The 26,674-nt window shown below is 39.7% G+C and overlaps 1 protein-coding gene across 34 annotated transcripts in view; it reads right to left on the reverse strand.

Moving 5' to 3' along the window:
* The window catches only part of ptprda (protein tyrosine phosphatase receptor type Da), a 617,722-nt gene that overhangs the window by 70,199 nt on the left and 520,849 nt on the right, over positions 1 to 26,674 (reverse strand). For 15 of the 34 annotated variants that reach the window (XM_072669660.1, XM_072669674.1, XM_072669670.1 and 12 more), the window contains 12 exons: positions 24,997 to 25,266; positions 17,350 to 17,931; positions 16,247 to 16,392; positions 14,935 to 15,079; positions 12,791 to 13,096; positions 11,604 to 11,797; positions 9,215 to 9,241; positions 7,768 to 7,885; positions 6,497 to 7,084; positions 5,951 to 6,051; positions 5,007 to 5,263; positions 3,385 to 3,478 (listed from right to left, as the gene is read on the reverse strand). In XM_072669660.1, the coding sequence (XP_072525761.1) occupies positions 3,385 to 3,478; positions 5,007 to 5,263; positions 5,951 to 6,051; positions 6,497 to 7,084; positions 7,768 to 7,885; positions 9,215 to 9,241; positions 11,604 to 11,797; positions 12,791 to 13,096; positions 14,935 to 15,079; positions 16,247 to 16,392; positions 17,350 to 17,931; positions 24,997 to 25,266 (2,828 nt within the window). The remainder of the gene's footprint in view (positions 1 to 3,384; positions 3,479 to 5,006; positions 5,264 to 5,950; positions 6,052 to 6,496; positions 7,085 to 7,767; positions 7,886 to 9,214; positions 9,242 to 11,603; positions 11,798 to 12,790; positions 13,097 to 14,934; positions 15,080 to 16,246; positions 16,393 to 17,349; positions 17,932 to 24,996; positions 25,267 to 26,674) is intronic. The other 19 variants (XM_072669684.1, XM_072669686.1, XM_072669683.1 and 16 more) reach the window with 3 other exon arrangements.

Consider the following 26,674-nt stretch of genomic DNA (forward strand, 5'->3'; position numbering starts at 1 on the left):
ATTTCTTCACCACTTTGGCTGTGTGTTTTGGGTCGTTGTCGTGCTGAAATGTCCACCGGTTCCCAAGGCCAAGTTTCTCTGCAGACTGCCTGATGTTGTTGTTGAGAATCTTGATGTATTGCTCTTTTTTCATGGTGCCATTTACTGCGATCAAGTTCCCTGGTCCATTGGCTGAAAAACACCCCCAAAACATTAGGTTCCCACCACCATGTTTGACAGTGGGGATGGTGTTCTTAGGGTTGAAGGCTTCTCCTTTTTTACGCCAAATGGTGCACACATCATTGTGGCCAAACAATTCAATTTTTGTTTCATCTGACCATAAAACAGAACACCAGAAGTCTTCTTCTTTGTCCAGATGAGCATTTGCAAAGGTCAAGCGGGCTTTTGTGTGCCTTTTCTGGAGAAGTGGTGTCCTCCTTGGCCTGCGTCCGTGGAACCCAGCAGTGTGCAGTGTCCGTTGAACTGTCTGCCTTGAGATGTCGCCACCAGCAGAGTCCAGATTCACCAGGATGGCCTTGGTGGTGATCCTTGGATTTTTCTTCACCTCTCTCACTATTCTCCTGGCCAGCACAGGTGTCACTTTTGGCTTCTGACCACATCTTCTGAGATTTTCCACAGTGCGGAACTTCTTGTATTTTTTAATAATACTTTGCACTGTAGCCACTGGAACTTGAAAACATTTTGATATGGCTTTATAGCCCTTTCCTGACTTGTGAGCGGCCACAATGCACAGCCGCAGGTCCTTAGTGAGCTCCTTTGTCTTAGCCATGACTGTCCACAAACCAACTGCAGAGAGCTGCTGTTTTTCTCCTGTTGAGTTGATTAAAACAGCTGTTCCCAATGAATCAGGGTAATTAGGATGCTTTAAAACAGCTTGGACTATTTGGAATGGTATAGAACTTTGGATTTTCCCATATACTGTGACAGTTTTCAAAGGGTATGAATAATTTTGGACATGCCACTTTTTGTTCAAATGTGTCTAAAAGCTGAGAAATACTTTTTCCCACAATGATGCCTCTTGTACATCATGGTGTTATCTCCTGGGAGACGCCTGTGTCGTTTCAAGGCAAAAATATAACTTCTGGTTAAATAAAAGTAAATTTAAGTCAAACTTTGCCAGGGGTATGAATACTTTCGGGCATGACTGTATATATATATATATATATATATATATATATATATATATATATATATATATGACACTTTTCCTAAAGATTGATTGAAAACAATTGCAATATAGTGCAATATAATAACATAATTGTAATGCATATTGTATTGCTAGGTTCTTGCCAATACACAACCCTGGTCCAAAATGAGGGTCTGTTAGACGGATAGATAAATAGAGTAAAGCAACCAAATACACCACTTCTTGTGTAGCAATATTTAATGCTTGCAGGTATTATTGCAGTACTCGACACCACAAGCGAGCAGCCCCAGTCTTGTTTTGGTTTCAGCCTCACTTGGAATCGCTCTTGTCTCAGTCTCAGGGCGAGGTGGACTCAGCCAAGCCTGATGCATCTTTTTTCTATCATTATTAAATAATAGTCACGTTTAAGGGTGTGCAGATCAACTTGCTGAACAGCTCAACTGTCCACTTTCTCCAAAGAAAAGGCACCGTACACCAGGTAGCGGACCCACTGCACAATGCCGTTTAGCATCAAAGTATCTGCTCGTCTGCCTTCGCACACATATGAACCTAACTGACATCCTATTCTTAAAGTTGGGAGCATGAAACTGACCAAAATCGGTATGCTGAAGCATTAAGAGTTCCTTTCACTGGAACTAAGGGGCCAAACTCCTGAAAAACAACCCCACACCATAATCCCCCCTACACCAAACGAGGGCTACAAGACCAGGCTACTAAAGTTAAGTGAAGGAACAGAGCTTTAACATTTGCCTGTTTAAATCTAATGTATCATTTCCAAGCCACCTATCACCTACTGTGTCTTTCTTTGGTCTGGATATGACTGTAACTTACTGCAGGAATGCAGGAGCACTGTGATGTGCGGAGTTGTTGAGTTGTTGAGTGCTGCAGGTGTTAAAGATCTAACGGTTCCTTTTCATGAAGACTCAACTGGAGAGTTTTTAATTGAGGGCAGGTTGAAATTGTCTGTTTTCACATTAACAGCTGTAGCATTACAAATGCTATAGTCTAGTACCAGTTGGTAAATCTTACTGGCTGACTGGAGGTGGGTGGGGACTGATTTGCATTAGAGTCTCCTGTAATGAATTGCAGCTCGCTGCTGCGCTGTAGCTACATCATTAGCTAATTAGTATTGCAATGTGATTCAGTGCCATAATAATATCACAGATGGTTATTCTATGCAAATTGCTCTGTAATTAATCAATGTAATCAATGCAGTCAATAGTTTATTGTGTGCTGTGAGCATTCACACCAATCACCGGTGTGATACTTTAGAAGAATTCTGTTGTTTAGAAGATTCAAGACATTCACATGATCCAATAAATGTCAATCCCATTGACAATCCCAATCCCAATGAACCCACTGCCCTGCACAATTTAGTGTTTACCCAGGTCTTTAAGGACCAGGGCTGGGATTTACTGTTCTGATTGTTACAATAATGCTTTGTACAATCCTCAGTATGTAGGTAGTAAGTGCTTGGGGTTGCTGCCGGCACTGGTGTGTGTGCCTCCGTTAAAAATAATGGTTTCCAATTTTTGGACATGGCAAAGCACATCCGGTGTGTGACAAGCTTTGCATCACATGTTCTTTTCAACTGTAAAACCTTCCTAACTTAGCGTTAGATTGTTAATCTACCTTTCTCTCTTCTCCCTCTCAATCATTATTTTACCTGCACCCGTCGTCTCAAGTTAAAAGCCCTCTGCACAGTTTTGATATAGTTTCAAGACATTTCCTAAAATTCTGAAACAGCGGCGGCAGTGAAAACACATACGTAGCAGAAACACTGCGTTAAACCCCTCCCGGTTCTGACTGCGCTCCTCAGTGCTGGGTTAAAAAGAAAGAAAGGCGTGCGGTTCTCCCGCTGGTAAAACAGAGCGTTTCAGAGATCATTTTAGAAAGGTTCAGATATTATGGTCTGTTTTCATGTTCCACTGTAAATTAGCTCCACACTGCAGACTCTCAACTCCTTTATGTACCTTCTATGAACGTCCGCACTGCTGCTGGCTGGGCTATGACGTCCGTTAATGGCACTCAGAACAATGTGTTCATAACAAAGAATAGGAACTGGATTGGGATTAAAATAGCCAATACACAGTCCAATAAAATATGCCTGGATCAGCCCCGATCCTGATTCTCTGGATTGGCTCGGGACGTCCCTAAATGTAATTCCACTATGATATCCGTGATATGTTGTGTAGCTCTGGTGCGCTTGAGATAGCTGAAAGTCAAATTCTTCGTACCTCCTCCAGGTTCATCTCATCCGGACTGTCCCAGGGTTTGGCAAACTTCCCAGTGCGCTGTTTCTTCAAAGGGACCACCACAATGTAGTATCCCCTACGGAGAGAAAACAAGCATTAAATCATGACCTTTAGAATTGTGTAATTGTTTATTTATCTTGTTTTCTCCAGCGTACCCTTTTCTCCTTCTGCGTGAGGAAAGTGTTTGTTTATTCTGAAAAATATATATATAAATATTCTACTTATTTTATCTATCAAGGGCTTTCTTTGTAGAACCACAGCATCTCCCCTGAGATTAGCAAATCAATATGCATGAGCTTTTTCTTAATCCACTTCAAACAACACTGGATTAAACAACACTTTCAATAAAAGACAACAGAAAGCGCAGACGGACTGGCCTGAGCATGTCACCAGCAACCAAACACAGACTGCTCATTCTGCTGCACTCCTGTTCCTCTGGCACTTAGACCTCGCTGAAGAGCGATTAGCACTGTTAACGCCTCGCTAAAACCTAGGCTATCTGAAGAAGGGAGGTTTTCTGGCTTCGTCTTGCCGTCTGGCAGAGATGAGAGGGGTTTCCCCGCGAACAGGGCAGGCAGGGAGATAAAGGCTATGCCAAGGGTTAGCAAGACTGGGTTGGACATAACAGTGCTAGCGCTAGCCAGGAAGGCAGAGTGGTGCAGTGAGGGAGGCTAATGGCTGGCTAATTAGCTTAAGCCCTGGCAGAGAGAAGAGAAAAGAGTGGCGGGATCAAAGAAGAAAAAAAAAGATGGACAGAGCAAAGAGCCAGAAAGAGAGCAAGAAGCAGAGGGAGAGAGAGAGAGAGACATCGAGAGAGACAGGCCGAAAGAGAGAGAGGCTGTTGGGAATACGAAGTTGGCAATAGAGAGATGCTAAGCTGCTAGCCCAACTGTCTTTTCAGATAAACCAGACATTCTAGCAGACATGTCCTTGTGTTGTCTATCACACATTTCCGGCTACACAGAATAATAAACATATAAATAATTATAAGTAAATTTAAGAAATAATTTAAGTATATAAATAAACTATAATTAAATCCAAATGTCTTATTTTTAGGTTGATTTGGTTGATACATGAATTATTCTACTGTACCCCCCCCCCAAAAAAAAAAAAAAAAAAAAAAAAAAAACAACAACAAAAAAAAACAGTTAATTTGCATTACCAGCTAATAATAATATTGTGAGACTTGGGTTAACACTCAATGTGCAACACTAATACTAGAATTTATTGCTTTTTTTTGTTTGTTTGTTTGTTTTTTTGTAATGTCCAAATGTTTGTGGACACCCTTTCTAATGGATGCATTCAGCGACTGTAAGTTGCACCCATTGCTGTGGAGCTCTGCAATGATGGTACATTTGGGATGAGTCATCAACATTCTGACACCACTAACGCTCTTGTCGCTGAATGCAATCAAATTCTCTGAGCAATGCCCCAAAATCTAGTAGAACAGTAGAGTCAGTTACTCCAACAAAAGCAGCTTAATCTTCGGAGGGAACAATAACATACTTTTGTCCACATGTCCAGGTGCCATTAGCAGAGTAACCCACAGATTCTGGGACATAAATTAAAAGAGTAAAATAAGCTAATAATGCAAAATCACTCACTTGACTTTCTCCGCAGTCTGCACAGAGGGCAGCTGCACCGTGACCATGCCGTCGGAGTTGGTCTTGCCGATCAGGTAGGGTTTGGTGCGCAGGATGTCCGGGGCAGTCATGGTGGAAACACGGTGCTGTAAACCACCGGCGCTATTCCCGCGATTGGTCAGGAGGAAGGAGTACTGTGTCTCCGGCTGCAGGTTGGTGATCAGCTTTTGGGTCAGTTTCCCATCCACTTCCACACTTTGGCCATTATCGTACAGGATCTGCAACGACAAAGATAAGACGCCGAAAAGATTAGCGTGCCAGCTCAGTAGCTAAGCCACCCATTGCAAACTCAAAGATATACGCAAACAAGGATGCAAGGATTTCTTTAAAGCACTACTCAAGCTAGATTCTTTTACTTGAAGAAATTAAGGCCAGTTGAATCAAGTTTGTGTGACTGTCAAAAACATCTGTGATTTTATTACAGTACAACCAGTAATAATAACTCTGGAGTGAATTACTTTCTATGCTTTGGCAAATCTGTAACCCCCTTGGTAAAAGCAGCACTGTTTCGAATCCACATCAGGGTAATGGGCTAACAAGCCCTGGTAGCGGACAATGGTGCATCCTGGTAGCCCAGTTACAAATACAAGGACGACAAAATATCTTGGAGGTATTCTTTACAAGGCAAGTTTTTATAAAATAAAGACAGGGAAGTTATCAATTTATTGGCATAACTGGCATAATACTACTCAACCTGCTATTAGCTGGGATTATTATTATACTGCTGACGTGTATATCTGAACTACGTTGTTTTTGGTACATGTATCCTTTAATAATAACGAAATTGGTATCTGGGCTATCTGGGATAATTTGGGGAAATTCTACCGATACGTTCCCAAAACTTCTCTGGCAAAAATAATCCATATACAGAGTCTGATTTCTTGCATTTTGTGAAATTCTCTTACAGTGAACGGTTGAGCAGGGTTGTAGTTGTCCGGAATCTCCCAGGTTAGCAGCACTGAGGTCTTCATGGCAGCTTTCACGTGAAAATTTTTTGCAAACACTGCTAAAAGAAAGGTGGAGCAGATGATTTAGACAAACATGGCCGACACAGAAACCTTCTCTACTGTCTACTCCTTTTAGAGGAGTGGCCAAACGTTAGGGCCTTACCTTGGGTAACATTTTTCGCTTCTACAGCACGGCTTAAAGAGGGCTAGCCCAATGCCTTCATCTTACCTTTCTTTACCCGGAAGCTACCACTTGCTTACCCATTTCTAGGCTTTCCTTGTGGAGATGCTAAATATTGTTTCACATGAGGAAGCTAAGGTTGGGGCTAACCCCAGGCTAAACCCAGGCTAATCCCAGAAGGAAACTCTAGCTTCCACATTCCTTCCGAAACCCGCCACTTGCTTGCTGATTGTTGGGTAAGGTTGAGCAAGGTTGGAAGAAGAGGCTGGTTGATCTGAGGCTGATTTGAGGGGTTTTTGGAGGGGTTGGGGTGGGCCTCCTACCTTGATCCAGAGGTTGTGTTCTGAACTGGATGCTTGGGCTGTAAGGCCCAGGACCCTTGCTGGTGAAGGCACACATTTTGATATCGTAAGTAGTGTCTGCTTTAAGGCCGTCTAGGATTACAGTGGACTCCGGGGCAGCGATGAAAAGTTCAGAGGGACTGCGAGGACTGTTGATGTCTTTGTACTGAAGGGCGTACTTGATAATGATGCCGTTGCGTTCCGCAAGTAACACGGGTTGCCAGCTGACCTGAATGGTAGTGGTGGTGGCGCTTTCGGCCACAATGCCTTGGGGGAAACCGGAGGGCGTGTCCTCGGAGGTGGATATCTCCTTAACTGTTTCCTCACCAAAGCCCACCTTGTTGCGAGCGGAGAGGCGGAAAGTGTAGGACGCCCCCTTGTGGATTTCTTTGGTAGTGTAGTGGTTCTCACGTTCAGGGAATTCTATGACCGTCAGAGGCTCCACGTCCTTGCGACCGAATCGCAGCCGGTAGCCCTGAAGGGGGCCGTGCGTATTCGGGGGTGGGTGCCACTGTAGCAAGGCTGTGCCCATGTTAGTGGGACTGACCATGAGGCGAGGTTTCTCTGGGACTAGCAAAAAAAGGCAGAAAGTAAGAAAGATGAAGGCAATGCTGGCAATATAATATAACACAGAAACAGCTGAAATAAGCCTGAGAAACTTCCTAGCAACAAAATCCCTTCACATTAACGAGCATAATGTGCTTACAACAGTACCCTTTCAATGACTTCCTAATGACAGCAGGGTTCAATGTGTGCTTGGTAAAAGCTGACAAATGATCAGATATAAACCAAGCAATAGAACATCATGCCTATTTGCTATTAAGCATCCCATGAAGAGCAGCTGGGATAATTCTGAAATCCTTTAAAGGTCTGAATAGCAGTGCCATTAGTGGTACAACAGCAGAAATGCTGTCTGATTGTGTATTTCGGGTCTTTCAATAGAGGATTGAGAAGTTGCAAAGTATTCTATTCATTTGTCTAAGTCATTTTTACACCAATTTCCTGACACATTTCTCTATTATTTCCTTAACCCCAGCAAGCATTTCAAAGTCAAATCTGTAAGTGAGCAGAATTACAATCACTGTCATATTTGAAAGGGCAATTACTTGCATTCAGTCTTAATAGCTAAAGGGGGAAAAGGTTTCATTCTGATGGCTGCAGTCATGTGGTGTGTTGGTGATTTATTTATTTATTTTGTTTTCCAGAAATTGGGTTAAAACGGGGAAAACGCTTTGAGATAAAAGTTGTCCTACCTGCACCCATGGTGGTGACCAGCTTTGGTTTACTACGAGCTCCATCGCCCTTTGTGGTGTAGGCAGCCACTGTAACTGAGTATGTAGTTTCTGCCTGCAAATCTGTCAGGACCATTTCCTGAAGGTAAAACGATGCTTGTTTTAAAACCTTGAAGAAGTGATCTGACGTATGATCATGCAAAAGCATGCTAACGTTAAAACTCCACAATAACATAACATAGTAAACACTACTAAATTAGAAATAGTCAAAGAAATTGTTGCTGTCATATATAAAAACTCATATTACATTTGAACATTTTATGATGAATGGCCATCCTGGTGTGATCATTCTAGTTCAAATACAATTTTCTTTCTTTTTCTCTTTCTTTTTTCTCTTCTTTTTTATGCTTTTTGAATACACAGTCCCACTTTCTAATCTGATATCATTAAAATACAAAATCACTCAGATAACAATACACATAACCACCTTCTTTTCGGATACAGTCAAATTACAAAATACCACTTTTAAAATTATATTTAATGTAATTATATTGATTATATTTATTGAGATGGCACATTATGAATTTTCTTTCTGATACCATTAAAATCCACAATAGTTTGTTTTCTGATACTGCTAAACTATACAATACCTTTTTTTTCCAATACTGTTAAAATACTCAATACCGCTATCCTTTCTAATACCGCTACAAAATACTGACATGACTTTATTTTCCAATACCACCGTCGAATTACACAGTACCACTTTCTTTTTCAACTGTAACTATAATTATAAACAATATATTAATAAGTGATGCCACAATATGACTTTAATTTCTGAGACCATTAAAATACACAATACACGTTGTTTTCTGATACTTCTAATATAACAAAACCTTTCTTTCCCTACTATACTGTAAAAATACATGATTCTGCTTTCTTCTCCAATACTATTAAAAGCATGACACCCCTTTCTTTTCTGACATCATTCAAATATGTGATATGCCTTTCTTTTCAGAATACCTATATATATATATATATATATATATATATATTTTTTTTTTTTTTTTTTTTTTTCATCAAGGCTATTCATCATAAAATGTACACACAGTGTGAAGGAAAGCTAAAGTTTTGATCTGACAGCAACTACATAGCACTTTTACTAGAGTCATCTACCTAGGCTTACATCCATCACATACATGTGTGGATGCACAGTGATTACTCTGTCCACCAACTCCAAATCAGAGCAAAAAATCAAAACATTAACCACAGTGACACATTATCTATGCTTTTACATGTGTCTTTTAGCTAGCTTTTGTCTGAATGACGTTAATGGCATTGATGTTAAAGACATACACACACACACACCTGCACAGACATGCAAACACACATACACTGAAGTGCATGCTAGTTGTAAAGAGGTGTGGGAGTAAATAGGATTTACTCTCAGACACACTTCATCTTTACTCACATATTCAGTCGAATCATCATACTCCCACTGTTTTAGATGTGAGGGGTTGGGAAGATAAGGGAGAAAAACAACAGAACCTAAGTTACAAGCTAAGTTACAAGAGACAAAAGCCCACACACGCAGATAGGGTGGTAAAAACAGGACAAATGTACATACAGAACATGATAATCACTTTTTTGTGTGTGTAATAATAAAAGAACTAGATGACAATCCATACATTGGGATGAATACAGTCCATTATGTTAGCATTACGTTAGATGGTGAAAACAGCCCCAGAACAGGGGTTCACAGTAAAACCTGCAGCTACTCCTCTAGATAAATGCTTAGCCACATAGTCTGATTTCATCACTGCATCACTATTCTCCATTTTCTAATTTAAAACCATATAATCATGAACGTGTCACGCGGCTGTGTGTGTGTATGTGTGTGTGATGGGAAAATTCATTGGCGTAATGTCACTACTATTATTAAGCATATCCATCTAAGATGAGGAGCTCCAATTTCCATTTTCCATTTTCACCCTTTCCCTGTCGCTTCTGCTATTTTTTATCTTCTTCTCCACTGCGGTCACTGGAGCTGGAAATGTATCTGGTGGCAAAACGAACCGACTTGCTTAGCTAACTGCGTTTTCTACTGTAGAAGCCAAACAGCTCTAGAACTGGGTTCAACTGGGGACATTTCTAGTTAACCTCTTCACTGATGGTCCCTGGCTTTTTCCCCCACTGTTATAACTTCAACAACTCAGTTTGCATTGCTTTGCATGTCGTTACAGATTAATAATCCTTAGGGTTTAATAAAAGTCACGAAGCATAAGGGGTTAATGCTCGGTTTTTAGTGTTGCTTGTCCATTAACTCGCATGTACAAATGCATGGAAATGTAAAGGCTTGCTGATCATCAGCTTAAATGCTCTGCCTAGGTTCATGTGTTCTTACAAGGCTCAGTTGATGTAATCAACGGATAGCAGGGGTGACTTCAAGAAGCAATATTGCTCATTCAATGTTAAACATTAGGCTAAATAATGTTAATCCACACATACACATTTTTACTTTCAATCAAAAACCTTGTATCTCCAATATGGCAACAATATGGAAGCCAAAAATCAAATCCATAGCATCTTTCTTTTTATTTTTAAATATTTAAAAAAACGTTTGGTCTAATTTGTTCTAACCTGTGCTGCCAATAAACCCACACATTCGTAGTTCCCCTAGCACTAGCAATGCTCCTGACATTTGTTGGGTAAGGACTTATCGTAGGCGTCCTCAGAAACATGGAAAGCCAATCGTTGCCTCTTTTGAAATGCGATATTGCCTGCCAGCCGACATGCTCGAAGAAAAGTGCCGGGTCCCCAGCTTCGCCGCAGATATATGAGTGCTCTTTCCGACTCTGGCCACTAATGGCAATGTTCGGGATTCAAACTTGCGACCTCCGGGCCATAGGGGTAGCGCATTAGACCACTTGGAGCCCCCGTTGGAGCATTTCTATTGGTCCATTCATTATAAAATTCTGAAGCAAATTAAAGAACAAAAAGGGAAAAACAGAACGAATGGAGATACAAGGCTTGAGCTAACTTTTTTTTATTTGGTTCAAACAACATGTTTCCAAATAGTTCAAAAATATTGAACTTATTTGTCTGTAAATTCTGAATTCCTTAAATGTAAAGCAGCCATGCCATGCTTTTAAGAAAGTGTGGACAGGGTCCTGCATTATAAAGCAGACTCTAAATGATGTGATGCAATGCCAAGGTCAGTAGTCCTTTTTAAAATATTTAGTTTTGGTCAGGCTGGGTCAATAGGTTTGACTCCTTTTTTGCATATAAGTCACTGTTAGTCGAAGGAGCTCATCTTCTTCAATCAGAGAGTTCTGGTGGTTTGGATGACCCGATCGATATTATTGATCATTCCAATGGTTTAACAAGGAAATATTATGCTGATGATTTTAAGATATTGACCAGGCCAAGTCCTTAGTCCTTAGACTAGAAGTTTCAAATTAGAAGTTTAAAATATATTTTATTTATTTTATTAGACTTTCTTACAGTAGTGAACTAATGATTTGGCAGTTTACTTTTCTTGTTAAAAGTGCAGATGGAACCTCTCTTTGAAGGCACAAAGGTTGTTTGAGTGGTGTTAAGTGCCAAGATCACAGTGAGGGGATATGTGACCTCTGGCATTATTCCAAAGGTGACTGGTATTTTTGTCAGTTGTTTTTTGCAGGTTATGCAACATAAATGGATCTTTAATTTAACAAGTCAAATTTTTGCAAAAACACTGACAAAGAAAATTTCTTTTGTATTAAAAACATTGTTAAAGACTGTGCCATGGAGCACAAAACCAGTCAAGACTCTGAAAGATTTCACCTGATAAACAGTGGGGCGTGCAGGTGTGTGCTTACCTGGGCATCATCAATCAGGATGTCCTTGATGACAGGATGGCCCACCGGTTCCCCATTAAACATCCTGACATAATGCACCTGGTAGCCGCGAATTTGCCCGTGTTGTCTGTTGGGCACCGGCGACCGCCACAGCACTTTAACTGATGAGGAGTTGACAGCCTCCACCTCGACTTTGCGAGGCGGGCCACTGGGCACTGAAGGAATCATGGGATAAAAAAACAAAAAACGTCAACATTATAGCGGACCCCGTCCCCCTGACCGGGCATCAGCAAACTCCCAGCAGCAAAATGGTGGAGTGGTTAAAAATCTACAAAAGGGTAGCAGCAGCATACTGTTAATAAGTGCATGACACTGATATTTCAACAATGGCAAGTAAAAATTAAAAATTAAAAAAAAAAAAAAACAACCCCCAAAAACAGGTCGCATAGGTGACCTAATTTTTTGCAAGACATAAAAAAATGGATTTAGTGGATTCAAAATATGGAAAAATGCACAAAAACTAAGCCAAAGAGGGTCCTTCAAAAACTTTGAAGCACCCAGAAAGAGTTTGGCTAGGATGCGTAGAAAAAAATAAATAAAAAATTGAGAAAATGGGCCACTGGTGAAAAAAGACTTCCTTTATTTTTTATTGCGCTTTCCCACTGTCCGTTTGTTTCATTTGCGGTCAAGTTTGGAAAAAAAAAAAAAAATCTACCAAAAAGTAGTAGGTTAGAAAATTGATAGTTGTGATTTTGTAATTTTTTCGTTTTCAAAAGATAAAAAAATTAAAATAATAAACGCTAAACAAAAATGTCAAAAGACAGTAGGGACTAGTGGAAGTTTTGGGCCTGGGGTACGTGGAAAGAAAATGCCATGTAGTTGTTGAAATTGGACTGATTTTGTACCTGCAAAAAGTATTTTTGAAAAATTTGTAAAAAATTCAAAATGAAAAAAAAAAAATAGTAGCGTTAGAATGTCAGCACAGTGAGCATCACAAAAAATCCAGGTTAGTGGGATTAAACTACAAATAGTTTTTGTTTTTTGAGGTTTTCCAACCTCGCAAACAAAAGGAAAGAGGAAAGGAGTTAGGAGTTTAAAGGTTGCTCGGACAAAAGTCTGTCAAAAGCAGGATCGTGAAGTCAGAAGAATTTGAGGGATGGGGGAGGATTAGTTTTTTTTTTTTTTTTTTTACTTTTGTTGAAACATACCATCCTCCTCTGTTCGGATGAGTTGTGGCAAGCTTTCAGGCCCTGGTCCAACGTCCGTGTGGGCTGTCACCGTCACGCGGTATTCTGTCCATTTTTCCAAGTTTTCCAAGAGGTACTGTGAATTTTCCGGAGGAATTTCTGAAATCTGCCTTGGTGACGTGTCCTCTCCTTCAGTGGCAGCGTACTGAATCGTGTATTTGATTATGATCCCGTTTTGGAGCTCCACTGGTGGCGGCTTCCAACTTACCAGAATGTTGGTGGAACTAGGGCTAGAACATGTGACCTCCTGAGGCGGGGCTGAGGGCTCTGGTTGGTGGAACATTTTCCGGAGAGTGGCCGTTTGATTTGTATTGAGTTGTTTTGACAGTTTGGGTTGGGTTGTATTGGTTTCCAGGAACGGGTTCAGAGGGGGTTGTGGTAGCAGGATTTTTTGTTTTTGTTTTGGGTTTTTTTTGTGGTTGAAATGCATGTGGTGATGTTTGGAGGTGGTGGTGATGGTGGTGGTGGTGGTGATGGTGATGATCATGGACAACACAAACACAAAAGAAAAAAAGGGAAACATAAAAGGACAAATAAATGAGGACGGATCGCATGGACTGGAAAAACGAAAACTTCAAAGTAAATGGTACTTAACGTAAAATGAAGTATTACAAATAAGGAAATGACAAGAAATGTCAAAGACTTCTTTAATGGAGAGCAACGAAATAAATAAACTCACAAACACAGTATATGCATGGCGAGACCAGAGTGGTAAAAAGAAACCATCACAACAGAGAACCTACCTTAGCCAAGCTAACTATTTACTTGCTAGCTTTAAAGTAAAGCTCTCTGAACTTCACTTTAAAATCCTTCACCTTGCCTCAAAACCTACTGAAGACCTTCTATATATTGCATGTGAAAATAAACTGGCATGACTTGGAAAGGCCAAGCCCTAAACTCTTTTCTCCAAGCAGTTACCATCAATCCAAAAAAGTAAAGGTTGATGTGTCAGCTCTACTAGAATTGAGAAATGTTGCATTGCTCACCAACCTTTCCGATGCCTGTTGGTTTGAGGTAAAAGCCTGATCAATCCAAGACAACTTGACTGACGTGTAAAGGCCTAAAGACTTTGACATGCAGACAAAAAGCCCCCCCCCCCCCCCCCCCCCCGCCCTACAGAACAAGCCCATCAAGTGTACTTCCGAGACTGGCTTTCTGGACTGATACTTACCTGAGCTACACCCTCATCACTTCTTCAGAAGACCTCACATTTATTCAAATTGTCTTTAAAAGAAACCAGGGGTTGTAAATTGGAAACTTACAAAAATTAGGTTCTTCTACGTCTTCTCTGTTCTTTCATTTGTTAAGTTATTATTGAGTTGAGCTGTTACTGAGATCATTAAATGGACCTGAGGCTCAATTTGGGAAGTTTTGATAAATCTGTCAATCACATTTTTAATTGTTACTCAATTTGAATAAATGAATGATAAATATGAGGTCTATTGTGCATGGATCATCTGTCTGTCTTTCTCAACTGTTCAAAGTTGCATTTGAGCTTCCCACTGTGTTTCGCCACTTTAGCTCGGCGGGTTCATTGTCGCAATTTGCCACGTCTTTGTAGAAAGCGCAAATGCAAGCGAAAGGGAGAGTTGTGGTTGACGAAGAACGTCAAAAGACAAGGCACGGCATGTCAGCCCCTAATCCAAAAACCTTACAAATCCGATGCGGTGTGGGCTATAAAAAATAATTCAGCTTTGTGCGCTTGTGTGAATTTTCTTCTTTTCCCCAATGAGAGGAGATGTATTGAGCAAGGTGACCTTGTCGATTGACTTCACTGACCAACTTCAGTGAACAATGCCCATGCAACTTTTTTATATATTTTTTTTCTTTACCCCCTTTCCATAGAGGGCATGTGGTCAGTTCAACCTTCAGAGCTTTGAATTCAGGCCAACTATCCTTTGAACCGTTCCATTTTCTAAAGCTTCTTCTGTTTCCTGTTCCTTTTTGTAAAGATATTTTTCACATTTGAAGAGATATTAAGCAGAATAATTTTTTACATTGCAGAATGCTTTAAGAAAGTGGAAAGGTTCTAGTGTTTTTGGGTTTGGGGGTTTTGGCCCTGGGGCTGCAGGAAAGGATGATAGGGGAGTTGGAAAGGGACCTACGTGTCTGCGGAGTTTCGGCCGAGATTTCGTTGGTGTAAGCGCCAATTCCATGCCTGCTGCGGGCAGCGAGCTGGAAGGTGTAGGTGGTGAAGGGCCTCAGGTCTTTCAGAAGGTAGGTGGTGGTGGACTCGAAGCTAACCCTTTTCTGCAGAAACAAGGGAAGAAGGTTTCACCTTAGGATCAGTGCTAGGGTAGTAGCAATTCTGTGCGGTGGTGGTATCAGGGAGTCTCCAAGCAAGCTGAGTGTTTTTTCTCTCTGATTAATCTTGCAGGCCAATTACGACCCACTGTTTTGGCGAAACGTAACGGGATAATAACGTGAGGTTATCCAGTATTACAATTATATTCCAATGACTGTGTTCACTTTTTAAGTGAACCAGTAGAAGAACAACTATATGGCAGACCAACTCGGCTCGACCCGCCATCCCTCAAAATCCACGGCAGACAAGCGTCCAGGCTTTTTTCTGTCCTGCACCAAAATGGTGGAACGAACTTCCCCTGGGTGCCTGAACGGCCGAGTCGCCTCCTGTCTTCGACCCACCTCTTCCGAGAGTATTTAGGTGAATAGTAGAGTGGTCTCCTTACTGACTTGTGTTTAGTAATGTCTAAACTTAGAGGTATCTTTGAATTTTTATTCTATTTAAACTGGCTGAGGTTTTTCTTTTTTCTTTTTTTTAAGTCGCTCTGGATAAGAGCGTCTACTAAATGCCTTAAATGTAAATGTAAATATGAAAATTCTAGAGTATTATAGAGCACTTTGTAAGTATAATTCTTCATGTAGTATATTACAATTTTTTGGAACAACCATGTAGATCATAGGAACTTTATAGAGCACTGTTTAAGTAAAACAATAGAAGTCATATCGCCCCCTATGCTTCCTGTAGTGTATTACAATCTGTCAGGATTGTATGAATTATAGAGAATGTTTGTTGTTAGGTTAAATGTACTTAAACTAGTTAGGAAACTAACAGACCCAATTTTCATAATACAGTATGCTTGCGCATGTTGGAAGGTATATACAAGGATATCGGAATCACATTTGTATAGGCCTACCATTGCCTAAAAATGAATGTCACTGGATAGATAAGTTAAGATTTGACTAATATTTCAAGCTAGAACTGGATAATGTGTTTATTAAGAGCAGATGACACTGGACTACTGCACTTTTTTCTTTTTACTACATCTGTAACCCTACAAGAATACGTAAAATATATAATATTTATATATATATATATATATATATATATATATATATATATATATATATATATATATATATATATATATATAAAGCTTAAGAGCACAAGCTCACCTCATCCTTCTCGTCTTTCCTCTTGTAAAGCAGTTCATATCCAGTGATTTGATTGTCCTGTCCACTCTGTGGAGGCGCAACCCACGAAAGCAGGATGCTGGTCTCCGATTTGGCTTCAGCTTTGAAGTCCATCGGTTGGGATGGGACTATGAAATGCATTAAACAACAAAGAGGTTTGATTCCAGTTGCAATACAATCAGGTGTTTTGCTATTACAGCGTTTAAATCCACTCTACTCTTCACTCACTCTACCATAACCTCACAGTGAAACCAACGATAAAGGCAGCACAGAGCTTCTTTCATACAGTGATGGAAAACACAGTAGCTCACAGTAAGCTCCAGGTCCACATGCTGATCCATTTTACTATGCCCATGGACATGTTGCTCACCCACTGCTCTAGGAGGAGTAAACAGGGGGCAAAAACACACACATTCTGACTGGATCAGGAGCCAGAAACGAACAGAATTGGAGCCGCTTTCATTGCCAACTTAGCTCCCAGGCTCCAGTCTCGCCTCAGTGATGCACAGCTCTATTTTGACTCATTAAAAGTCCAGGCTTTAGTGACGGATTGGGAAAAGCGCTGACCAAAACACAGAGTAAACAGGAACGGGTCGTGAATTATTCCGAAAGAGTAAATAACGTTTTTGCTTCCCAGCCAGAAGTGTGTTTTCATTTAGTTCAAAACACTTTATAGCATTACTTGTTGTAAAGTGTTAGCACAGATCTGGGAGCTAAAATAATTTGACGCTGGGGAGCTTTGCAAGATTATGGTTGTTTACTCTGCTAGTCAAAGATGGAGAGAGTCATTATGAGAGCGAGAGAGGGCGAGAGAGAGAGAAAATATGTACAGCCACACTCAAAATGCCAATATAGTCCCTTGGACATTCGCCTGATTGCTCTGTTACAAGGTCCATAATTTTCGAGTGTCAGTGTTACAGCCTCGCTAACAAAAAAGAGCAGTTATATGACAAGAAGCTCACTAAATATACCCAAACCAATCACACTGAAGACAGTCCTGCCTTGAATTGCACATAAATAAAATATACATACACTGATGCTAAATTGTCATAAACACTCATCTCATGGCCTGTACACACTCTTACCTCCAGTCTTGGCTATAATCTGCAGGTCTGAAGATAGAGGTCCATCTCCTACAGAGGTATAAGCCAATACTTTGATGTAATACGTCTTATTAGGGGTCAGTCCCTGGATAGTGAGGAAGTTGGCATTCCGAACAATTTGTTTCTCCCACTGGTTGACATGCTGGCTTGAATCCATGGTGTAATAGACCCTGTAGCCCATGATCTGTCCATTAGCTTCTTCAGGTTCGTCCCAATGGATGATAGCAGTCGTAGCGCTTAGCATTCGACCCCTGACCTGCCGAGGGGCGGTGCTAGGCGCTTGCTCGGCCGTTTTGGCCTCGATAGCCTCGCTCGCTGGCCCGCGTCCGATATTGTTCACTGCAACGACTCGGAATTCATAATCAGAGTATGGGCTCAAGCCGCCGACGCTGTAGCGGGTGGTAGCTACGCCGTCAATTTCCTTATAAGAGTCTTCGGAGTATTTTGACTTGTGCTGGATGATGTAATATGAAACCGGCTCCGGATTCCCAGAGTCCCAAGTGAGGGTGATGCTTGTCGCCGTGCGTTCCGTTACTACGGGAACACCTGGTGGCTTGGGTAGAGCTAGAAGAAAGAAGAAATAAAATCCTTTAAAGACCTGCTCCCTTAAACGATGTGATTATTATTCAAATACTATACTATATCATAAAACACACTATCCAGCTACAATAAACTGGAATGGAATAAATGTCCTAACAAACCTCATATCTCTGAAATGTTAACGTTACATTAGAAACAAAACATCCTTTTTAAAAAAGACCATCAAAAAACACTTTTTCCTTTCTGATATCGATACCAGATTTTCAAGTATCTGCCGATACTGAGTACCGATACCGATACCAACTCTGACTTAAATACTCAATAGACGGCTATAAATCCTGATATTTACGATGCTCTACTTTTTATAGGTTGTACTTTTTATATATTATCCTAAATAAGATATAATAAGCTTGAAAGAACAGCATTCACTGGTTACTGGTAACTGCACATTTGAATAATTTTAGAGGTATGAAAAAATACAAATTGCCACAATGCAGTAACATGTGCAAGTAGGGACGCATAATCTTGCCAAGCTTCAGCTAACAGCTTGTTAATTTGTGTTTACATTTAATCCACATTTCAGAACAGTGAAAAAATGCCAGTTTGGAAATAAAAGGGGCTTATGCAGCAATTTCATGTTCAAGTACACATAAAAAAGGTACTAAACACGTGCTAATGTAAAAGTTCCATTAAATGTTTGTTGAATGGTAATAACTATTTATGACTAGCTATTACTGGTTATTTAAAAGTTCGGTTTTATAACAAAATATGCAATAAAAAAAGTAGGCCGTCAGTAAGCTTCATGGTATGGGTGCTCTCTATTGCCAATTCCGATACTGCGTGTATCGGTGCAACACTAGCACAAACAGATACAAACAACATAAATGTACCCTGAAATATAAACCAATTGTTATAAGATCCAGTTGTGTCCCTAGTTTTTAAGGCTTTAAAGGTACATTTCATTCACTTCTTGCTCCGAGGGGAAGAGTCAGTTTTACATTAAAAAATCTAAAATAAAAGGCTGGGGTCAACACTGGGTGTATGGAACTAAAGCATATTAAAATAAACACATCAAACAGTAAATTGTCTCTGTCACATGTCAAAACAGCACACTTTACAGGAGAAGGAAATAACTTTCAATAGAAGTCAGAAAGATTCTTTTCCAAGTAATTTTGGAGCATTTCCATTGGTCCATTCATCATGAACTTTAGACACAATGTAAAAAACTTCCAGATTCAAATTGTCATGTGTTGTTTTTCTGGCAATGTTGATATGGTACAATATATGTTAAATATATGTAGAAATGATTGTACTTCATGCACAATTAAAGGTACATTGGCAGTGAAGTGTTTAAGTATGTAGAGCTTAAAACACAAGAACAAGAACACTGAAAAGATATAAAGGGTTTTGTGGGGTGGGGGACTCTCTCTTTTTAGGTTTGGTGTTGTGTTTTGTACAGGTTGTAGAGGATGGACTGTTTTTATTAGAAGGTCCAGTTAAAAGATGTAACAAATGCATGGACAGGTTGCCCTGCATTATTTCAGTGTAGAAGCAGTATGTCTGGAATGATGAAAAAAATAAGCTACATAAAGGATACAATTCAAAGTACACTTTCAGGTTTCACGCTTCACATTTAGCAAACAAAGCAAAAAGACCTAGTTTCTCACAATGCAGCTTTCATTGCTCAATATTTTACTTCTTTGCTAATTTAATTCTAGACAATTTTCAGACATTCACTGACAATGATTAGCCGGAGGTTAGCCAGACAAGAGAGTCTTGATTTTCAGAAGGAAATGATTGTTCCCTGTCAAATATCTATGGAGATTTTTTCATATTTACTTATGCTATTACCTAGAAGCAACATGTACATACAACAAAAATACCCCAAAATGGAACGTGGTGGGACTCAACTTCAACTTCTAAACTTAAAGAAGTGCATTCCATCCCTGCTTGTTAAGATGCAAAAATGCAATTTTAAATCAATGTTCATATAACACAAATGACCAAACTGCATTTTTCACTTAGGCTTTTAAAGCAAACGGCTTCTGCAAAATGGTCATTGGTCTTACTGTTGGCATTTCCTAATGACAACATGTACATAGACCCTAGAACAGAACCTTGTGGGACTCTGACATCTGAAAATGTCTTGATGAATGAATTCTCACTGAGACAAAATTACTGTATAATAAATTAATATGACTTAAACGTTTCTAACACTGTGCCAAAATGGTGGATAATTAAAATTGTAATCGGCTGTGTTTTGGTCATCAAGATTTGCCCTGATGTTTGAACAGAAACTGACTAGAACGTAAAGTATGTAATAAATCCAGTTAAATTTTATGTGGGATCATTTATCATTTTGGACCATTTCTATAGGTCCACCCATCATGACATATTTATGATTAATAATAACTACTATAAATTATATGATAACTACTATGAAGCTAATATATTTGTTATGTGGTCACCAGAGTAAGGACTTGAAGTTAATTAAGTTAGGCTGCTGTTAATTAAGGGGTTTAAAAGGTCTTCCTTTGAAGAACAAAAACTAAGCCAAATCTACTGTAATTAGCTGCTTATGATTAATTCATTGATTATTAAATTAATTATAACAACGTCAATGGGAAAGTAAGTAATTAACAGTCCATTTACAACAGGTCTTTGGAACGAAGCTGCTTTGAAGCTAGCTCTTATGCGTGCACTTGAGGAAAGCAAAGAGGCAAATCATCAGTTCTACACTTAAATTATGAAAGCTGATTTGCTTAAATTAATACCCATTTATAATTGCGTTTATAGAGTAAATTGGGGGAAAAAAAGGAAATGCCGTTGGCAGATCGTGTAACGGTGCTGTATCTGTGGGCTAAAGAGGGCTGTAGAGTGACACAGTTATTAGCATTCATGAAGCATGTATTTGTTCCCCTGAGGGACGCTAGCTGAAGGTTATCGTGTCAGCTTGCTTCGCTACAGCCGAACAGAGGCAGCGCACTGGAACACTGTTAGCAACTAATGTAATACAGCAAAAGGCCTAAAAGCCTTGGCAGAGCCATGCCGATAAAGAGGGAGGGGGGCGACAAGGTCTTTTTCTAAAGAAGCGCGTTGCATCCCTGCTTGTTGAGAAGCAAAAATGAACTGCAGTTTTGACCCGTTAACATTTCTGTCCGAAAAAAATCAAACCACATGGCAAAAACGGTGTTTGATCCATGTCTAATATTAATGTAGTCTTTTGGCCAGGTAGAACCTTCTTCTGATTTCTGAACAAAACAGTAGAAACTTGTTGAATCTGATTGTGAACAAAAACTTAGGAACATTACATGGGAATAAATGTATGGATAGCTTCTGCTAGATGGTCATCCAAAATTCAACTACACAAAATTCCATCACTTTAGACCAGGGCCACCAAAGCGGTAGTATTTCTTTCAGAAACTGGTTGTGAAGGACCTGCATTGACTTCTTGAAGTAATTCTTGCTTGGAAGCAAAACCATGTGACACACGTCGGTGGTCCCTGTCCATCAGTTTCATCTTTCAGTCACAATTCGGATGAGAATTTCCTATAAAATGGGATTTTTGCCACAGCTGGTAGACCCATATGACCATATGTTTGATACTCCTGCAAATTCAGCTACTTCCTTCACACTCTGGCCTTTGGCACATCCAAATGAATTCACTCCTTTTTGCTAATCTCTTCTCAAACCATGAATCCCGTCGTACACCCTGCAGGTAACTATAGCCCGATCATCCTTGTGCAACACTATTTGCAGGAGCTTGAAGTTACTACCACCTTAGACACGCAAAGTGACTAATTTTATTTTATATATGTTAAAATCAAATAGCTGGACAACACAGAGCCACCATATGACCGCAAAGGACCTGCAGGGAGGTTGGCTCAATAGTGATTGTGCACTATTGTACTGTGCAGCAATGCCTCTACAATCATAATCTGCAAGGAAGCGAACCATCAGAAGGAAAGCTTAACTGCAAACTGATTACAACAGTCAACATCTTTTTGACCCACCACAATTATTACATTTAGGACCTCCAGACCAGACGTCTGGGCTAGAGTTCTGCACTGGCTTGGTTTTTAATATCCACACCTGCCTGCTTTCACCAACTGCCACATCTGTATGCACCTGCCAGATCTTCCGCCTCCTGTGATGGCACCCGCCTTCTCTATTCATGCCATGCATGCCCACATCTTCTCACTTTGACAAAAGCCAGTCCCTGTGCAGACCCACCCAGCCTTCATCATCCTTGTCTTCACTTTCCTGCTCCAATGTCTTCTTTCTTATGGGTTCATCTGTCCTGCCAAATTCAGTACTCTGAATCCAGTTTGTCGTTGGATGTGCAGTGGTTCTTGCTGGACCTTGTTCTGGACTCTGTGGTGTACCTGCATGCTCAGTAGCCTTCCAGCTTCCACAAGCAACCAATAATCAAAACTCCCAAGCCACCACAGCCCAACTCCTGGCGAACAATAGCTACCTGCCGGCTGTAACCCTCCCCAACCTGCTGGCTCTTTTCCCGCTATAACCACGGTGCTGCAAAACTGATCCCAACCCGACAACTACTGTGCAGATCATGCAGGGAAAAGTGGCTTGTGCAGAGCACTAGTTCAGGCACCCCTAATTTACCCAAAGTGAGCAAGTTTTTTTATATGCATTTTACCTTGGGAAAATAAAAAGGCTGGTTGTTTTCAAATGTTAAATTCACTGAACATCCAATAGTAAATTAACTAAATATTATCATGCGTGTTTTATTGGGTTAATTTATTACTAAAAATACAAACTAATTAAACATTTTGTTTAAATTATTTTGTAAAATTATAATTATACAACGTATGTATGGCAGTTTCTTTATTTTACTGTTGAATACAAATGGGTTAATGCTGGAAATGTTATTTCAGTAAGCTGATATAAAGGCACTGAGGCTGCTTTAGAAGCCATTTTCCATTAATATGAATGTGACTGCTAGCCTCGGGGCAGATTGTGACTAATTTCACTTTGCTATGTCTGGTAGCAAGGATGTGCGTATATCTGTGTGTGTGTGTGTGTGTGTGTGTGTGTGTGTGTGCGAGAGAGAGAGCAAATGTGTGTTTTTGATTTCTTGCATGAATGTAAGTAACACTTAGAAGTCGCAGGTTTGAAGACCGATGACTAAAAGTTTGCAGTCCTTACTGAACTGCAATATAGAAAATTTGATAATTCTGTACCTTAATGCTGAATTTCACTGCATATGGTACAATTACTGACATTACTGCCTCATTGCTGCTCTTGGATTGCTGCAATCTGCTTTTGGATTGCTGCTGTTTTACTTTAGTGCATATTTAAGCAGATACTGCTTGGCCACCTTGTTTAATTCTTGATGTACTATATTTCTACCTGTATTCAATATTTTTATATGTATATACTTATTACTTATTATGTTGCATGTCTAAGGGAGCTATTCAGTGTTTTTAGTATTTTTGCTACCCGACTTGGACTGGGAGTGCCTCACTTCACTTTTTGACTTGTACTTCATGGAAACAGCTGCAAAACACAGTTCATACTAAATTAGTGTTAATAAGTAGAAGAGAAAATTAAAAATATATTTACATTTTTTTAATTCTTTTTTTATGAATTGTGTTTGACAGAGTTACTGTCACAAAGCTTGTTTTGATTGGTCTTTAAAATTTATTTTAAAAAGTGTACAATCAGTGTAGTGTAAGATTATAGAATAATATATAATTTTACACTATCTTTTTGTTATCTTCTTTATGAGATAAATGTATGAATATTAAGATGCATAACTGTCAATTAATTTAGCTTATTTAAAGAAACAATCATATGTTCCTTTAGAATCTGACAAATTCTGAAAAGTAAAAGTAAAAATGTCTAGAATTAAGTTGTAAAAGATTTTAATGTTCCTACAGCAGTGCCACTTTGAGAAATATTAACTTCTACTAACTACTGATCATCTTATTTAATGATAACATTTTTTGTAGTGCTGGATGAACATTTTACAGTATTAATTTCATATGCACTTTTTTATACTTATATTTAAAATCAGATATATATCTGCTGTCTTACTAAGAATGGGCAGAGAATTTGCAAAAGGCTAAAGACAATAACTGTGATAACTCACTTTTTAGCCATAAAAAAAAAAAAAAAAAAAAAAAAAAAATATATATATATATATATATATATATATATATATATATATATATATATATATAAAGTCTGTCTTCTTTTGTTTTAACAATGCTTAATTTTAAACATTATTGTTAATTGTAAGCAGTATTGTTTCAAACTTGAACTGGACTATACAGAATTAAATGGAATGTGCATTGGATGTATAATGTGTCTACTGTAACTGTTACATTACGTTACATTTGAATAGTACAAAAAAAATGACACCTTTAGATTACCCTCATACTACGAGTCATTCCTCAAGAATATCTCGGCCTTGCCGTAGATATCACAACACAACAGTGAGAACTTGTTTTGTCTGAGTGTCTGCAGTCTAGACTACACAACCCGATTCCAATCCTCCAATCCAGCCGGGAATGCAAAGCTTTTGGCTTGCTGTCCACTTCAGAGATTTTGGACATGCCAACTGTTTTGTCTTTTTACAAGCATTCAGATGCTCGCAAAGCATCATTGTGTTATAATTGCACTGGACCCGTGCAGCTTATTTACTCTGAATAGTTTTCAATGTAGTTAATAAATAAGAATAGAAGATGTATATGATGTAGACATACATTTGTATGCAAAAGCTTTAGACACCCTGTTCAAATTTCATTTGTCTTGTTTCTATTCACTTTCTATTTGCTGTGGATTTTGAACTTATTTTAAAGCTAAATTTACTAAATACACAGGAACTGTATGTTAAAATGCACAGAAGTGTGTTTCCTATAAAGGATGCTGAACTTATTTAGAACCAGAACATAAACAATACATGTGATTTGACCAGGGACATCAAAACCTTTAAAAATAATTGGCTAAAACAAAGTAGAGTAAAGGTGCAGATGAACACAAACAATGCTTATTACTTTTACAAACACTCCACAAATCAGCCTCCGCCATTATCCATTTTTCATATCACACACCATCACTCACCTTTGACCGTAATCTGCGCCACCGCTTCAATGACACCCAGTGTCGACATGGCAACACAGGTGTAGTTGGCCGACTGGCGTACGTCGGTCAGCTCCAGCACATTTCGGCCAATTGGCATATCGTCCTCCGGGGTGAGGTCCTCCGACCCCAGCATCCACTTGACGTAGGGCATGGGCGACCCCACGGCCACACAGGTGATGTTCACGCTGCCCCCTGGCATTATCTCGCTATCCGTGGGCGGGATGGAGAAGCGGGGAGGGACTCGACGAACTGAAACAGTACAAAAGGAATGGTAACAACTCTGGACCTCTGGACCTTGGGCAGGCAGGAGAAAACAACACAGAACGGACAATTGTCCTATTCAAGCTCCGCCTACGCAAGCAGCAATTGTGCTTATTTTATAGCAACTGTTGCCAGATTGGACAAGCTTTAAAGAATGCAGGTAGAAATCATATTAAACCAAGATGCAGGATGTTGAAAACACAACTTACTAAACTTGTTTAGTAAATTTTATGTCATTTGCAGTCGTAAAAAAAAAAAAAAAGGATGTCCAGGATGTCTCATGTCCAATTGAGTAATGACTGACTAATTGAGTAGTGCTAGTGGCTAGTGAGGTCAGCTAGGATGCTAGCTAGCAATTGTTAAACAGCTGAAAGCAGATAAGGTTCTGCCTAGCTTATCGATCAGGTGTTTATTCTGAAAGCCAGGCCCAATTTGCCCCTTCCATGTGCCCCTTCCATCAAATGTTTTTTTTTTCAGTTTAGGAGCTTGAAAACATGGCATTTGTGAGTCTAGTAGTGTGAGCTGGTCATATACAAATAAGTAAACAAAAGTTTGTGGACACCACTTTTAATGAATGCACTGTGCTAATTTAAGTTGGATCAATTGCTGCCATAAAGGTGCAAATGCACACACATAGCTTGTCTAGTCCTTGTCAAGAACTACTGCCAATAGAATAGAACTAAAGGGCTAGAGGGGTATAAAGCCTCCCAGCACTGAGCTGTGGAGCAGTGGAGCTGTAACCTCTGGAATGATAGTTGGTGCTCCGTCCAACACTTTTAGGATGAGTTGGGGAGTTGGGGATGAGGTGGGGTGGTGAACCTCATTTAACATCATGACCTCATTCTGACTGATGGTCTCGTCACTGAATGCAATCAAATCCTCACAGCTTTGCTCCAAAATCTAGTAGAAAGTCTTCACTGGACAGTTGACACAGACACCAACAAAAGCAGGATACACTCTTTTTTTAAAGACATTTTTGAAGAAACCATGAATGAGCAGGTGTCCGATTACTTTTGTCCATATTGTGTAGCTACATGCCAGTCGTTGTGGACAGGGCCTACATTAGTGACAATATGTGCATTACTAAGCTTGTCCAACCTCAGTAGCTACATAATCTGTGGGCGGAGCTTAGAGAGATCAGTTCCACTGTATATAAAGTCATTACATCTCTTATCAGCCTTTTTTGTCTTTTTTCAACAATCCCTTTGCTTACAGCTCTAACAGTGATGGTCTGATGGGAAGGTCAACAAGGAGCACACGTCGGCACATAAACACACACATAAACACAAGTCTGTCCAGTCGTAACAGCAGGGTTCAAAAGAGGGAGGAGCTACAGACTAACATCGTCACATACACTAACATCATGCACAGAGTCTACCATCCGTTCCGGACGACA

The sequence above is a fragment of the Salminus brasiliensis genome, chromosome 24 (genome assembly GCF_030463535.1).
Source record: "Salminus brasiliensis chromosome 24, fSalBra1.hap2, whole genome shotgun sequence".
NCBI classification, from domain to species: Eukaryota; Metazoa; Chordata; class Actinopteri; order Characiformes; family Bryconidae; genus Salminus; species Salminus brasiliensis.